Source organism: Rhamphochromis sp. 'chilingali' (assembly GCF_963969265.1).
Source record: "Rhamphochromis sp. 'chilingali' genome assembly, chromosome: 9".
Classification (NCBI taxonomy): Eukaryota; Metazoa; Chordata; class Actinopteri; order Cichliformes; family Cichlidae; genus Rhamphochromis; species Rhamphochromis sp. 'chilingali'.
In genome coordinates, this window is record NC_137936.1 from 29138512 (window position 1) to 29155836 (window position 17325).

At 40.6% G+C, this 17325-nt stretch overlaps 1 protein-coding gene across 1 annotated transcript; it reads right to left on the minus strand.

Annotated features, from left to right (window-relative positions):
- Nucleotides 1-9904: 9904 nt before the first annotated feature.
- Nucleotides 9905-16459, minus strand: hgh1 (HGH1 homolog). The gene is made up of 10 exons (XM_080890879.1): nucleotides 16302-16459; nucleotides 15013-15135; nucleotides 14777-14915; nucleotides 14534-14671; nucleotides 14269-14420; nucleotides 13266-13366; nucleotides 12983-13081; nucleotides 11652-11743; nucleotides 11433-11555; nucleotides 9905-10507 (listed from the first exon to the last, which is right to left on the minus strand). Exons 2-10 carry the CDS (start codon nucleotides 15120-15122, stop codon nucleotides 10286-10288), a joined length of 1176 nt encoding a protein of 391 aa, XP_080747005.1. The 5' UTR covers nucleotides 15123-15135; nucleotides 16302-16459; the 3' UTR covers nucleotides 9905-10285.
- Between the last annotated feature and the right edge of the window lie 866 nt (nucleotides 16460-17325).

The window sequence follows — 17325 nt, forward strand, 5'->3', positions numbered from 1 at the left end:
GGTCCTCACACAGATAGCTGTGCAAGTACAAACACACTCACACAGAAGAGCTCAGATGAAGGAGAGCTAGAGGGAGGAGGGGTGAGTTGTTATTCTGGAAGCATGAGCTCAAGCTTCTTCTCTTTAGCCTATGGTGAATGTGTCACAGGGCTGACAATCCTCTCAAACTCACAGAGAAAAACGCAGACACAAAGTTGTCCCAGTCATTTCAGGCTGTTAATGTTAATTTCTTTGAGTCTAACCACCTTAAGCCAGATATTCACAGTTAAAACTAATGATTCATTTTGTGGGGATGTGCTTTTTATCTTCCCAGCGTGAGTAAGACAAACACACAGATTAAACTGAGAGAGTAAGATCAATGTTGGGTAGACAGGAAGAGAAGAGAGCTTCTGTGGTAGTGAGAATAATTGGTGCTGATTGGCTGGTTGCTGTGCTGCTGTGTTGTTATTTCATCCATTTTCTAAATGAACCCTGGTATGTGGATGTGGCTTGTTTCAGCAGATAAAGGACACAGCACCCCCTGCTGGTTGGACCTTTAATGATTTTCATGAGCTTCATGAAGATCTTATAACAACACACAGCTTCTGTCTGAAGAGCAGAGTTTCTAAAATTATTATAAGATAATAATACTGTGATCAGTGAAGAGTGAAAGAGATACAAGCTGAACATCCTAGCTGGGAAATCTAAACTTCTTCTCCAAAGAAAAAAGTCCAGAATAACATCAGCAAAATTAAATATGACAAAAGATTCAAAAAAACTGGTTGATGCTCATATCTGCTTTTCAAGTCACACGTCTGACTTAGAGTCCCTGGTCAGGAACTACAGGTCCACAGTCTCCACAATCAAGCCCAACAAGTCCACAGTGCAGTTAAGCAAACAAGTTCAGAACAAGTCTAAATGCTCCAAAATCACAGGTCAAATTGCAGTTATGAGGTTATTAATTCTAATTTAAGGCAAAATCCAAATTCAGGACCATACTTATGTCTCACAGAGTCCTAAATGGCCATATATCAGAGTGGAACACAGGGGTGTAGCTAGGAGTCAGTGATGTCGAGCTGTTAGTTTTATTTTAAGTAATAAATAAGCACGTTGTGCTCATATGCACTCAAGAGGATGCACAACGAAGTAACACACATACTAAAAAAATAACCCCAAATCACACATTTTAGTAGTTAAATCCAGTTAATATTTACAAAAGGTCACCAGAGACATCCCAACTGGGTTGCTGTTTTAGGTATGCGTGATGTGTTGGCTTAATTTCTTCAATTAATAGCAAAGAAAACGTGACCCAGTCACCTTTAATTTGCTTTAGGCCTGCGGACAGCGTAATAAAGATGCTGCAGCAGCTAAGAGGACAGAAACAGTTCATACTAAAACATCACATTCCGCATGTAAAGTATATAATAAACATACGGTAACTCTGAGACCTGCGCGTAGTGACAATGCGCAGCTAATGTCCAGCTGTGATGAAAGGGTGTCACGTCCCAGCTGACGAGCTCAACAACAACAAAAGCACCAACGAGCATTTAGCGACAAGTCTGGCACGTAGTACATGCAGTGAAAAAGAAGCCTGTCATTGGCTGACTGGTGCTGGCGGAGCCGCCCACTTTCACGTCGTCACACAATCATGCCGTTTGACGGCCAACGAGAGCTCGCGCTCAGTGTGGACCGAAGGAGATCCACGCTGCTGCTATATGGCAAGCCATTAGCGCCAAATATCGCCCCTTTTCTAACCCGTTTAATTATTCAAAACGCCGAAAAAAACGGCGTTTGTCCCGACAGAACTCACATGGCGCAAGAACGCACCATCCGAGTGGCAGAAAAAAAGGCGTTTTTATTTGTCTCTGAACGCCGCTTTTTACGTCACACGACAGAAAACGCTGTTCAAAGATGCATAAAAACGGCGTTTTTAACGGCGTTCTGTGTCAGCTGTAACAGCGTTTAAAACTGTGTTTTATTGAAATTATGCATTGTTCCCTTATCCAATTTCTTTTAACTCATTTCACCCAATCAAAGAAGAAGTGCAGACCACGCTAATTCATCACAGATTCACCTTGCAGCTAAGTGATTGCCTATTCGGTCCCAGTGCTTGTTACCCACTATGCATTTTGATATGTTTAAAGCATGATCAAACAAGCAATGGCAGTGTTTGTGAACAACAGATAGTGTAACCCTGGGCACACCGCTGTGAAAGAATAACTCTGCAGCAGATACATTGGGCTGCAAGCCGTTAGCGTGTGTCGAGGCATCCTGTGACTTTTTCCACTCTGGTCAGCAGACTGCAAACGCAATCTCCGAGAGCCCTTTTTTAATATCAGGGGACTTTAATCACACATCAGTGGACTTGACACGGCCCACCTTCACCCAGTATGTGACCTGGCCCACACAGATGGTCGGAGGAAAGCGGGGAGGCTCTTAAAGATTCTTTTGATTCTATTGTGGGGGAGGACGTTGACAGCGTTGTGACCTGTGTTGCGGGCTACATTAACTTCTGTGTGGATAACACGGTCTGCTATAACAGAGTATTTTATTCTTGTTGTATAGTATTGTATTATATTTACCTGAGCCTATTGTGTTTTTCCTAATGTTTACTGCTGTTAAACTTGTACTTTTTGCCATGACCTAAAATCTCTCACGTGCGGGACTAATAATCAGAATCAGAATCAGAATCAGAATACTTTATTGATCCCTGGGGGAAATTATTTTTTGTTACAGTGCTCCATTTTAAACCAACATTAAGACAAGACAGACAATACGCTAACTAAGAATAGTACAATATATACATATATATACATACATACATACATAAGTCACTTATAAATAAATATTTGGAAAAGAAACATGTGTAGTTGTAGCAGCAAACAGTGTGTTAAGTGGATGCGTTGTACAGGGAGATGGCCACAGGCAGGAATGATTTCCTGTGTCGTTCAGTGGTGCTTTTCGGTAATCTCAGTCTCTCACTGAACGAGCTCCTGTGACTGACCAACATGTCATGGAGTGGGTGGGAGGTGTTATCCAACATTGTCTTTATCTTGGACAGCATCCGCCTCTCCGACACCACCTTGAGGGAGTCCAGCTCCATCCCCACAACATTGCTGGCCTTACGGATCAGTTTATTAAGTCTGTTGGCATCTGCGACCCTCAGCCTGCTCCCCCAGCATGCAACAGCATAGAGGATCGCACTGGCCACCACAGACTCATAGAAAATCCTCAGCATTTTCTGGCAGATGTTGAAGGACTAATAAAGGCTTATCTTATTGTTTATTCTGTCCTGTTTTGGTTTATGAGTAATGTAGTATCCTTTCCTTCCTGTATCCTTTGGGGCAACAGACCTTAGTCACACTTTTAGAGAAGTACCTGGTGAGGTGGATTGAGAGGAATATCCATGATGCATGGCAGTTTGTTCACTCACACTTCCTCTCCACCACAGCTTCCCAAGCGCAGCCAATCACAGAGCTTGCTCTCCTGATCCAAGAAGAACACATCAAAGTGCACTGCACTCACCTGAACTGACAGAACATCTGTCATTAACCTTATGGTGCACACACAAGCTTGCTCACAAAAACAGCCTGCCCATCCACTTCTTGTGTACAGCCTCTGTTTTGATCTTCCAGTTCAGCAAATGTATATATGTGGGTGTCCAGGTATTTGTACTCCTCCACCACATCGTATCAGCGAGTTCAGTATCTTATACTTTTGTCAAGATAATGCACACTGCAGCCGATTTGTATCTACAGTTATCAGAAAGAAGCCATAACCAAGTTACATGGATTCTTTTTTTATAACTTCATGTCATACAGGTAAACTAGTTATGTTATGTGCAACGCTGTCATGTGCCACTCTCTGGTTTTATGTTTCAAATTCGTGTAAGACATCCAGAGTACTCTGATGACATTGACAAGGACATCTCCAGTTTACATGGGAAACAATTATTTCATGTTCTTGAGATTACTTATTTACATCACTTTTCAGAAAACGTACATACAGGTCTGATTCAAAACTGCATATCTATTTTTTTTAATGCATGTTGAAAGGGCAAAAATATTCCCGAGATACTGTTAACATTATTAAAATTGAAGGCTATTATACAGTGGTATTACTTTAAACTGAGTAAAACGGTATTTTGATAAAAGTTAAGGTCTCTGTTTGTTTCAGAAAAAGCTGCTTTTATTATTTATTTATTTACATGCCCTCCGCGGACCATCTCTGCACTGCGATGACTGATTAGTGGCTCCCTGCACACTAAGGGCTGCACACAGGGACAAGGCGCACTAGGTTACAATCAGATCTTCCCTGGGCAGAGAGAGGTCATGAACTGTATGCCACTTTTTCATTGGCATACATTAAGTACAATGTTTTATTGCCCACGGTGGGGCAGGTCACATACTGGGTGAAGGTGGGCAGTGTGGAGTCCAGCGAGACATGATTAAAGTCCCCTGATATCAGAAGAAGAGCTCTCTGAGATTGCATTTGGAGTCTGCGGACCACAGAGAGTCACAGGCTGCCTCCACGGATGCTAACGGCTAATAGCTCAATGTCTCTGCTGCAGAGTTGTTCTTTCACAGCGATGTGCCCAGGGGTACCACAACTGTCTTTAACAAACACTGCCAGTCCCCCTCCTTTCCTTTCACCGCTGTCTCTTGTCTTGTCCGCCCGCAGCTGGAACCCGGGCAGCCTACTCACAGAGGGAGTACTGCCACTGTGACCGGGTTAGCGTCATTAGCTCTTCAATCATATCAGGGAGCAATCTCACATTTACAGTGATTACAGGAAGGAGAGATGGTGTGTAAGGTGTCCTTCTCGGGAGACATCACCCCCCTCTCTTCCCTCACTGGGGATGTAGGGTCTGTCTGCCGGTAGCGCAGCTGCAGGGCCTAGCGCTAACAGCTGATCCCTAACGTAAACAAAGGAGCCATGTGTCGAGTGTCCAAATACGGGTGAAAAAAGAGGAGACAAAAGAAGAGAAAAGTCAACATAACTAGCACGAAGCGGTAATGCATGATGGCAGAATCTGATTGCTAAGACATAAGTTAAAGGTTAAGAGAAGTAAAGAGGAAAATAAGAAAGAAGCTCAGAAATGAGCAGAGCTGCCATAACAGGTAACACAGTTAACGTTTCAGAAAAAGTATTCTGTCGTTTGTTTGCTTGATCATGCTTTAAACACATCAATATGCATAGTGGGGTTATAAGTGAATACTGTGACAAGCACTGGTACTGAATAGGCAATCACTTAGCAGCAAGGTGAATCAGTGATGCATTAGTGTGGTCTGCACTTCCTCTTCTTTGATTGGGTGAAATGAGTTGAAAGTAATTGGATGAGGGAACCATGGGGAGTGCCCTGCATAATTTCAATAAAACGCCGTTTTAAACGCCGTTACAGCTGACACAGAACGTCATTAAAAACGCAGTTTTTATGTGTCTTTGAATGGCGTTTTCTGCCAGTGACGTAAAAAGCGGCTTTCAAAGACAAATAAAAACGCCTTTTTTTCCGCCACTCGGATGGTGCGTTCAAGGCGCCATGTGAGTGGCGGAAAAAAACGGCGTTCTGTCGAGACAAACACTGGGGTTTTTTTGGCGTTTTAAATAATTAAACAGCGTTTTTTACGCCATTTATTAACCAAACGGGTTAGAAAAGGGGCGATATTTGGCGCTAATGGCTTGCCATAATGCTAAACCGAGGAACGCGCAGTGGTGCGTGCATAATGGCAGAATTTGTAGAGTAACGTTTGGTTGCAGTGAGTGAAGATACCTGTGAATCGATGTGTTTTAATGGAGGACAGACACGACTTTAAAAAGTTATTTAATGGTCAGATTCGGTGAGAACTGAAATGAGAAATGATGGGTGTGGAAGGCAGGCCACACGGAATTTATGATCACTGGAATTGTCACTCAGAAAGAGATAAACGATGATTATCAGACAGAAAAGCGGCTGAAATATAAGTTTTATTAGTTACAGTTTGTTGGAAAATAAATTATGGAAATGTGCATATATGCATAAGACTATAAAACATTCTTCAGCTTCCATTTATGTATTTTTTATTGGGCACTATGCCGAAAGGGGATAAAAATTATATGCTTTCCTATTCAATGCAAAGAAAGCAATCTCACTATTCTTAAAGTTGTGTTGTGTTTATGTTTATATGATGAAATTTCAATCAAATAAAGTGTAAAATATATTTGTCCTTTGATGACTGATTTAATCTGAAGGGTTTTTAAGGTTGCATGTTTTCTTCTCAACATTTTTAACTCATCTGACTCTAACACACTTTATAATCCACGTTTAGGTTTGCTAGGATAATTCTCGCCATCTTATTTAAAAGGGAAAATGTATATTCATCATTAATTAACATGAGCGCTTTAAGTCATCATGTAAATATGCCAGATTGAGCCGCACAGGCTAATTTTCATCTGTCGTCACTGGCAGGTTAATGGCATAAATTAAATTAATCAACAACACCAAACATTCAGAGACATGTGAGCATGATTAAAAGACAAACACATGTAAAGTAAACACATACCCATGTTACTTATTAAAAGTCAAACATTATAATTACTAATAAAAACACATTAGAATTGAGGACCTTTAGTGACACTTTAAATCACAGCATGTTTGATTATCCAGTAATGACTGTGTTACAGATTAAGAGAAAGAACTAAAGAATGTTACGTTCCTTATTCCTGTGTATTTTATTCATCATCATGATGTCAGTAAAAACCACCATGGATGGGATTTTCCATTAGAAAAAAGTCGGGGTCTCCCCAGCTTGTTTGTGTTTTTCCAAACCTACTCTCCCTTAATGAAGGAGCAGAGGGGCAGAAACTCTGACCCTCTGTCCCAATTCAGCAGCAACCTACCATAAACAGTACGCAGCAGTGTCATTAATCTCAGCCTGCAGAACTCCTCACAGTAGTAGGCTATATTACACTCATTCACCAACTATATCATGTTTTTAAGGATAAGTTCTTAATTTCTAGTCTATGTGACACAAAACATCCAGATGAGTGGAAGGGACTCACTGGGTTTGGTCTTTACCTCACGACTCCTCTGGGCTGGGTGTTGGTTTCAGGATACAAATAGTTCATCTGATATCAACAGGGTAGGAACTGACGTAGTCCCTGAGGACAGGAAGATAAAGTTACAGGCATGTGGACAGAGCGTGTCACACCCCAAAGAAAACTATTTGTGTTAATCAAGTCACCCGTTTGAAAACGGTGTGTAACTCCTGGCAGTTTAAATAGTTCGCTGTGTCAGTCAGTGCAGGAAGATTAGAAAACAGAATAAGAAGAGGTCATTGTGATATTTGAGAAGTTTGGGTTAAGAAGATGATCCGTATGCCTCAAAGATATTGCAGAGAGCTGGGTTTGAATCTGCCCCGAGTCTATTTACTGCCTGTCTTACACCAGTTTTTCTCCCAGGATTCCTGTCTTCTCTCCGCTGTCCTATCACAATAAGAATCACATTCTAATAAGGTGAAAAAACATTGAATCTCATTTTTTTTAGATGCCAACAAGCTGCATTTCATTGCAAAATAAATGGATACGCTGGTTAAAGCAGATGACAAGAAGCCTCATACTGGAAGGAATAACATATATCCTAAGGGACAAACGGAAAACTTTGTAAAAGATTTGGATTTTGCCGTTCAGTCAGAATATTCTGCATTTAGTTGGTTTTATCCTCTGATCCGACGCGGTGGCTTCGTTTGAAGTGTTTTTGAAGCATGTGAAACGGAAAGCTCTGAGGATCCGTTCTCTTTGTTTTTGTTGTCTCTGGAAATCTTTTCTTACTTTTTCCTGAATAAATAATCACTGCAGCATGAGACACAGTCATGTTTTGAAGACTTAGCTGGGGAAGTGACAGATTTTTGTTTCTGTTCTCTTTTTTTTTTTTTTTTTTTTTTAAACATAAGGTTAAGAAAGGAAGGATGGGTGACTTCCTCCTGAGGTTACTGAATGTTTCTTCTCCCTGTGAGTTAATAAATGACTCCTTTCTGTGTGAAACAGTTATGTATGTGCTGTTTGGCCTCAAGCTTGTCAAGGTGGAAAAACTAACACAGACGCTGATGAAGGAACACATGGTCAGATCACACACAGGCACATACTGTTTAACCTCGCGAGCATCTTGTAATTTCCGCTCATTCTAACTTAAACACATTCACAGGATCTCTGTTGGCAAACATTAATCTAATCTTGACATTAATCTGTGGCCCTAAACTGAAACAAAACTCATTTTGAGACCATCAAAGATGTTCCCATTAAAGTTTAAATGACCTGGTCATATGTGAAAAACCACACATTAAAGCATGTTCAGGTTCAGTGTATGGCTTCATTTTCCTGTAGTTTTTAACAGTTGGTGAGGTGGAATCTCTTAACTCCAGCTCTATGTGTTAACACTAAGGAGCTATGATGTTGATTACAGCTAAGAACAGCCCCTTTGTTCTTGTTTTGTGCTGTTTTACACGTAGCGTGACATGAATCGTGGATGGTTTATCTCTCAGGCTCATAAAATGTTACTGAGATCCACTCTGATCCCTTCAAAGGGTTTTAACCCAAACAGAAACAGGTCAGAGTATACGCACTCACCCACAGTTTATGCTGTTTTTCTTCCTGTTTTTTATCTGATGTGTCTCAACCAAATTCCCGTTACTATTGAAATTACTGCGGCTATATCCTCTTTATGTTTTCACAAGAAGCCAATACACTATCGAGAGACCGAATATATCAAACTAATAAATAAATAGAGGCTACAAAATACAAGAGTTAGGACGTGATTTTACACCCATCCATCCATCTTCTGCTGGTTCTTACTTTGAGTGTTTTTCTTTCTTAAGTTGGACATTGCTTAAATTTCTGTCTGTTTATTTTCAAGGTAAAAATAAACTTCTGCAGAAGCACACGGAGGGATTTTAGTGGTTTTGGATCCAAGTCACTGTGGAGGAATGACAGAAGCTGTACGTCATAGGTGTCAAACTCTGGCCCGCGGGCCAAATTTGGCCCGCAGCCTAATTACATTTGGCCCGCGAAGCCATACCAAATGACTATTAGAGCTGGCCTACTGGTATTATACAGCTAATATATATATTGTTTAGTATTAAGCTTTGCTTGTTCCATATTCAGTTTTTCAGCAAAACGTGTTCGAGTCTATAAGAAAAGATTCATTCTTAAATCTGGAGGAAGATTTTATTTTCAATAAATATTAACGTTAGCCCGCGACTTTGTTCCAGATTTGAATTTTGGCCCACTGTGCATTTGAGTTTGACACCCCTGCTGTACGTGTTCTGACACCCTCTGCTGGTCATTCATTAACATTAAAAAAAAGAAAAGCCTCTGAGGGGAAATGGCTGTTTATCTCAAGCTAGTGAGGATGAATAGATCTTTTTATAAAGACTTTTTCTTATGAATAAATAAAGAGGAAACCAGAATAAAAAGGTTATAAACATGTCTGTTGGATTTGTATTACAACAGGAAGTGAAGCAGCCGCATTTCAACAGACTGTCATTTACTTTAACGGTGTGACTTTATGTGCAAATAAAAGCAATAAAATCATTTTGTTAAAGCGTTTAAATTGCCAGTTTTGGCAGCACAGGATTGGACTGCCAGGGCCTCCACCTCTGACCACCGGTCAATCAATGATGGCCCAAGTCCCTTTGGCCTTGCCTGCTGGTGCAGGCCACACAGGAAGGCAGGCCCATGTGGTTCTTTGGGGCTGGATGGGGCCACAGGAACTCCATCCTTATAAACAAATTCACTGTCCAGGTCCTACCTACTGAACTTTGTTTCAAAGTCTGGTCATTTCAAACAAAGCCTGTAATTTTCTCATAAATACTGATGAACGTCTTTGATGTCATAGTGTGGTTGTGAGAAATTTTACAAAGTGTTAGCAATAAAACCAACAGCCACTCTAGTGTAAAAGTTATGATGGCGTACATTTATTTGAACACGTCTCCTTTCTTGGAGCACTCTTTTCAATCTTCTCATCACTTTTTATAAAGCAGAGAGAAAATAAATCAAGTTTAATACACATGAAACACATGAAAATGACTCGATGTTTAAAGAGATTCTTGTACTGTCGTCAGATCAGATTCAAGCTTTTTCCCCTCATGTTCTTTGTGGTTTAATCAGCAAAATAAGCTGATCAGCTTCACTGATGCGGTAAAAGAGTAATTTCTCTTCCACTGTCCTCAGCACCGACTCCACGTGACTGCGCAGCATCTCTTTCCTGTTACACCTGAGTCAGCCACATTAAAGCAGTGCTTCTATCTGAATGACAAAAAGCCTAAAATAGATTTCACTTTATCAGTCCACTCTCCTGTTCTCTGTCTGTCTGCTCAGAATCACTCTTCTTCTTTTTCTCGGCCTCCTCTTCTGCTTGTTTCCTCTTCTCCTCCTCTTTCTCCAGCTCTTCCTGCTCTTTGGCATCGGCCTCCTTTAGTTTCTCCTCCACATCCTGAGGGATTTCTACCTCCATCAGGTTCTCCATGCCCTCCTCCGGCTCATCTCCTATCAGCACCTGGGTGAGTTAAGATACAATCGCATTACACCTTCACATTCGAGGCCCCCCTTTACTTACATGACATGAATAAAGAAAAGCACATCACTGACTTCCTGCTTTGAAACAACACAGGAACAAGAATAGAATAGGTTTGGTTTTTATTCATAAGTCCAAAACTATAATTAATAAATGTTTACTATTACATTTTTACTGACTTTTAGTTATTCTGAGAGCTATAAAGTTCAACACAGCCAGGGTTGACATGTATCACGAATGTGACTATTAGCTGTATTTATTAAGCCAAATTTTCCATTTCAGGCTCCGAGCATGTTGAAATAAAAATGGGCAATTCACAGCTCATCCTTCCACACAAAATGATCCCTATGAGTGTCATCTACTCCAATCAGATGATGATAAAATGCAGATTAAAAGTCTATAAAGAACATAAATAATATAAGTAAAATCAGCACTCTCACAAAAGAGACAAAAGGTTACCGTCTCGTAGGCTAATAAAGATCAAAGCATATCAGTTGTGTTGACTGGACAGCTATTCTTGGTGTGTTAGTCGCAGCAGACTAGAATCACGAATGACAACATTTATACATTTTCTGCATTAATAAATGCAAATTCCTGTGACACACACACACACACACACACACACACACACACACACACACACACACACACACACACACACACACACACACACACACACACACACACACATTCAGTATTTAGTAAGGTACTAAAACCCTGATCATAAACTGCTCCCAACAGGGTTTGGTTCAGCACAAGTTACCGTGGTTATTTAGGTAAAAAGAGAGCCACCTCTGTGACATAGGACACCCCAACTTTAAGCCCACTTTAATCTTGCTTCACAGTGTGCCCCTCAGGTGTTAGTTTTCCAGTTTAGACAATAACCAAACATCTAGATTTTTCCTACCTGGACCAGTTTCTCACAGGCCGCTGTAACGTGGGCGTCCTTCTCCCAGCGGTGGAACTCTCTCATGATTGGATAAACATTCTTCTCTTTCAGCATCTGCCGGCCGGCTTTAGTTGCAGTCAGCTACATAGAGAGACAAGCAGTGAGGAGCTTGACATAAAAACATAATTACCTAATCTGTGTGCGTGTGTTTGTTTCCGAATGTTTGTGGTTTTGTACCAGTAAGAGCGTTTCCAGGAGCATCTTTCGGATGTCTGGGTCTTCCTCTCGCTTCTTGTCCTCGGGGAGGTACTGCAGGTCGACAGGCAGGCCTGGACCGTAAATTAGGTTCTGTTAGAGTCTCAACTAGCAGTAAATGGATTTAATAAAATAATAGTCTCTTAGTCCTTCTTTCTCAATATTATATGATGCTGTCTGTGGCTCTCAGCTCATTATATTCCCAGACTCTAATCATACTTGAGGGGTTAAACCATCATGACAATCTCACTGATGCAGGGATTATGCACGGCTGAGAATGCAGAAAGTTGCAGACACCAAGGATAAGTAGTGCTATTTATTAAAGTCCACTTCAAGATACACGGTGCATTGTTATGTCTCTTTACAGGATGGCACACAGCAGATGCCCACACAAAAAAAAAGATTCACATCCCATGGACCCAAGGGGACCCTAGAATACTCACAGTATGTAAACTGTAAAACTTTTACCTTTCATGTCTCTGGGTCATCCTTCCAACACTTATTTATCATTTTAGTCAAGTCTAAGCACTGCATGGTGAAGTCCAATTTATTTAGAGCCATCTGGATGTTAGCTTTTTGCAAGGAAAGAGTCTTTTTTTCATCAGCATGTGTGGAGCTGGTTTCAGACCAGAAACCACCTGTGAAGCTGCTGTGTGGTATTTTGCACCAGTGTGTTAGCACTGTGTTGAGCGTTGAGCTGCAGCAGAAGCTCAAACCCAGTAATCAGGTTATAACAATAACGGCAACAAAAATATCAAACCTGTGCCACTAGCAGATAAACAACATTGGCAACTTCATGAGTGAGTGATTTTCACATTTTGGCTATTAAATTAATTAAACATCTTGTCACATATCAATCTCACGTCATGTTTTTGGTAGCGTCTCTTTTTCAGTAGTGAATATTCCAGTTACTTCTCATTTTTTAAACTAAAAGTGGAGAGGATCACTGCCCTGCATGTCAGTATCTTCTTTTAATTGTTCTTTTTCTATATAATTTACCCAGGAAGTTTACATTTATTATTTAAAACCTTTCCGTATCCCTGGTTTTAATAAAAACTATATAAATAAACTTAATTAAAAATTGTATTATTCTTATTCATATAGCAGGTTGTGTAATTGAGTCAAAATAATCTGCAAATTGTGTGTTTACAGAAATGGAACATGCAACCAAGTTTGACAGAGTGGCTTTCTTATGCAGTGTTAATTTATTTTGGATAAAACTGGAGTTTGATGCCAACGAGGAAACAAGGTAGATCAGACTGAAATATGAAATATTACTGATATAAAGTGATATTACTGATATAAACACACACCTTCATTTTCCTCCTCTGTCAGCTCCTCTGGACCGGCCAGCGGCAGCAGGAGGAAAGGCAGGATATCCACAGCATCGCTTAGCAACCACTCGTGATGAGCTGCAGAGTGAACAGAGGTTTGAGGTATAACAAATCTGGTGTTGTGGAGGCGACATCACTGAGGTTAAACTCTAACCCTAAACCAGAAATCTGAACCTCCACTGTAAAAAATGTGGCCGAGGCTCCAATTAACTCTTTTTATCCACGGTGACTTTAGCCTAAACTTCAATAATGTGTGTCTCACCGTGGTCAAAGCAACAGTTGCGCAGGGTGCCTATGACTCCGCCCCTCCTCACCACAGATGACTGGTACTGAGTGAAGGGCAGCAACCTCTGGACTACACACCTGAAACACACCCAAACATCATTAGTGCATGCTGCAGGGTCAAAGCATGGCAGTGTGTAATTTTAAGAGAATTGACTGTGAACATGCACCTCCAGTCATGAACCACATTTTGCCAGTAATTTAACTTCCAACAAGCCTCAGCATGTGAAAGCTCCTCTCAAAGATCTAAGATGTTGTCGGTATAACAAGTGCAAATCAGAAAGCAAAGCTTGTCCCAGGTCAGCGTTATTCTCGGGTCAGAACGCCTCTTCTGTAAACATTTAGTCCCCTGTGGGGCAATGCAGGAGGTTCTTGAAGCTCTCCTTGACTTCATTTTACTTTTGGACATGTAGGTGGAAAAATTGTACTTACACTTTTAATAAAACTGGGTCCTTATCTACACATACACACCTATTCTTTTAAACCAGATTATCCTGCTTTGTTCTCCAAAAACAGAGCATGTCAGTGTTATAAAGCAGGGTGCCTAACTCATTTTAGCTCATGGGCAAAAGAAGTCTCTCAAGCAGGCCAGAGAACTACAACTAACGCCCAATGACCTGGTAAAAAGTGTTCTCCTTTCTTTTAATGTAAAGATATTTAAGCACATTTTCCTGACCATCAATTTATAAAACTGATGAGAAGCATCCTCAGACGTGTTTAGAAACAAAAGTGTAATTTTAACAATATGTCCCAGTCGAATCAGTCGAATGTCAATACAAACAAGATGACGCAGCAAGAGCAATTTGTGTGTCACAGGCAGGAGGATGGAGGAAAGAGGAGACGAGGATATCAGCCGAGTCAACTGTTTTCCAAAGGGTGATATTTCAGTGACCTAAAAGGCTAATATTCAGAGAAAAAGCTGTGTATGATCGAGTCTCCCCAACTCTGTCTCTGAGCTCTTGACCAGCAGTGAAGTCAGTCACCTGTCCTTGTCCATCAAGTAGTTTCTGGCCTCAGGCAGCTGTGTCAGGTTGGACAGCAGAGGACCCAGGTAGTGCAGTTTAGCGTTCTTATTGTAACCTTCAGTACAGAAGATCTGAACAAGCTGTGCCATACCGACGTCCTCCTGCAGCACCTGAAACAGAAACAGTTTGTCTCTCATTATCCATGAGGAGGAGATTAACATGACGGTAAAGCTAGAATGATTATGAATTCAGTCCTAAAATGAAGCGCTCTGACTGGACGCACCTTGAATAAAATCTTGCAGGTTTTCTCGTGTCGCGTCAGATTTGACAGGATGGTGCAGATCTGATCGGAGAACAGGTACTCGGGGTCCAGAAGGTTCTTAAACAACACGGGGACAACTTTGACATCTTTCACCAAAACCTGAGGGACACACAACAACCAGCAAACGCCCGTTACATGTTTGTTTTAGAAAAGGAAATAAAGTGAACACACAAAGTTTTCAAGGGCTGCGCTCGAGTCCACTACCTGATGAAGAGTCTCATCGGCTGACAGGTTGATAAAGATGTGGTAGCAGTCCTTCACTATGGCAATGGAAGGGTCAGAGGTCAGGGCAAACAGGGCAGCAATTAGATCAGGTTTAGAGTGGAGAAAGCGGCAGCCATCCCTGACATCAAACACAGGGGAAAAAGAAAGTAAAAAGATGGAAATATGTACATATTTACTACATTTATGGCAGAAGTCACTTTAAATAATCCTCCCACCTGTTTCCAGACAGTCCCAGGATGTACTCAGTGGCCTGACCTTTGACATCTGGACGTGTGCTGGGAGTCAGGAAGGAAAGCAGCTCTGCAACCTCAGAATCACTCAGCATCTTCAAACAGTGTCTGATCAACAGAAACAAAACCTTAACCACACATACAGCTCTAAACTCAGGTCAGTAACATGATTGGGTATAAAAATGAGCACGTTAAAGAGACAGAGTTTCTCAGAACTAAAGATGATCATCAGTCTGCAAAAACTGCATCTACTAACTGTGGCTCAATTTCAAAAATAATGTTCTTAAGTATGACATTGAAAGGACTGTGAATATCTCATCATCTGCAGCACATAATATCTTTTCAACTATTCAAGGAATCTGGAGAAGGCTCTGTGCACAACACTGTGATCTTCAGGCCCTGAGGCTGCACTGCATTAAAAACAGACCTGATTCTGCCATAAAAATTGCTGCATGGACTCAGGAACACTTCCAGTTCACTTCCAAATTATTATCTGTGAACACAGTTCATTGTTTCAGACACAAATGTAGGTTAAAGCTCCATCATGCAAAGAAGAAACCATATGTGAACATGATCCAGAAACACTGCCGTCCTCTCTGAGCTTAAAAGTGACTGAAGAGAAGTGGAAAACTGTGGCCAGACAAATCAAAATTTGAAATTTCTTTTTGAAAAACATGGACACTGCATCCAAAATACTAAGGAAACTGTGGAAGTGCATTAGTTCCAGCAGCTGACACATCTGGAAAGGCACCATCAATGCTAAAAGGTATATACACATTTAAAAACCACAGGCATGTTTTTCAGAGAAGAGCTTGTACATCTCACAAAGACAATGCTTATCATGAAATCATGGCATATCATGAAACACAAAATGATGACAAGCAGACCCAGGATGATTGAACAGCTAGAATCAGGCAACAATGGGAGGAAAATCCTCTCTAGAAAGTCCAGCAGCGACAAAACGAGATAATAGTTTTATTTAAAATGGACATTTTTCCAGTTTAAAGATCTGTTCTCTGGGTTCAAAGCTGAATTAAATCTGGGTTTCTGAAACTCTGGAAATTACTGCACACTGTTTTATTTACATTTAGAACAGTTAAAATTATTCCGGTAATGGATTTGTTAGGAATTACTTAGTAATAAGACACATTTCGAGTAGTACAGCGCTAAACACTTTAGAAAGTCTACTGTCTTTTGTACACACAGGAGCCTTTCAGCACAGCCTTGTCAGATGCTGTGAAACCTCAGCGTGTCTCCTCTTGCTCTTATCTTACCTTTAACTGTCTAAAGAGGAGGCTTTCATGTCGCTTTATACTTCTTTTTGTTCCTCTTCTTGTTTTATTCCTCTAACATCAGATGTCATGTGTAATAAACAGAAACAGCTCAGGAACATGTGGACACCACAGCCGATCTTTGTTCTTCTTCTAACCGTTTTCAGCAGCTTTAAATCCCCCTGCTGGGATTTACCGCCCCCTGGTGTTCACTACATGAGCTGCCACAAATTTTACTTCAATTCCTTCATGCAGGAAACTGGAGGGCCACGAGTGCCAACATTAAATACATGATTAAATATTTAATTAAATGTCTGATTAAAAAAAAGGAATGAATACATAATTTTTTGAATGTTGTGCATGAAAAATGTATGGAATTTTATTTAAATATGGAATATTTAGATAATAATTTCCAATTGTAATTAGTTAATGACACGTTTAATTACTAATTTAGTATTTATTTCATTTTAGCACTTATGTTCCTCCATATGTTTCTACCTGCCTGCCTTGAACCTTAATTATTTCTTATGTAAAGAAAAAAAAATCTCACAACCTATGACATGAAATAGTAACGAAGCGGTTTATAAATTAATTTTAAAATAAAAAAATAATTTAAACAGTTTATTAATTATGTCATCCATAGAAAAAAAAAGCAGAAAAATTACAAAAACAACATCAAACAGTCAACAGGTGCAAAAGTTCATGTTTAATTTGGATAGGAGTGGGAACATTAATTTGACAGAGTGTCTAGGGCACAGGTGTCAAACTCCAGGCCTCGAGGGCCGGTGTCCTGCAGGTTTTAGATGTGTCCTTGATGCAACACAGCTGATTTAAATGTCTAAATTACCTCCTCAACATGTCTTGAAGTTCTCCAGAGGCCTTGATTCAGGTGTGTAGACCCAGGGTGAGATCTAAAACCTGCAGGACACCGGCCCTCGAGACCTGGAGTTCGACATCCCTGGTCTAGGGGGTCCTACCCTTAATAGTTTAGGACATTTTCAACTACATTACCTGCAAATGTACAAAA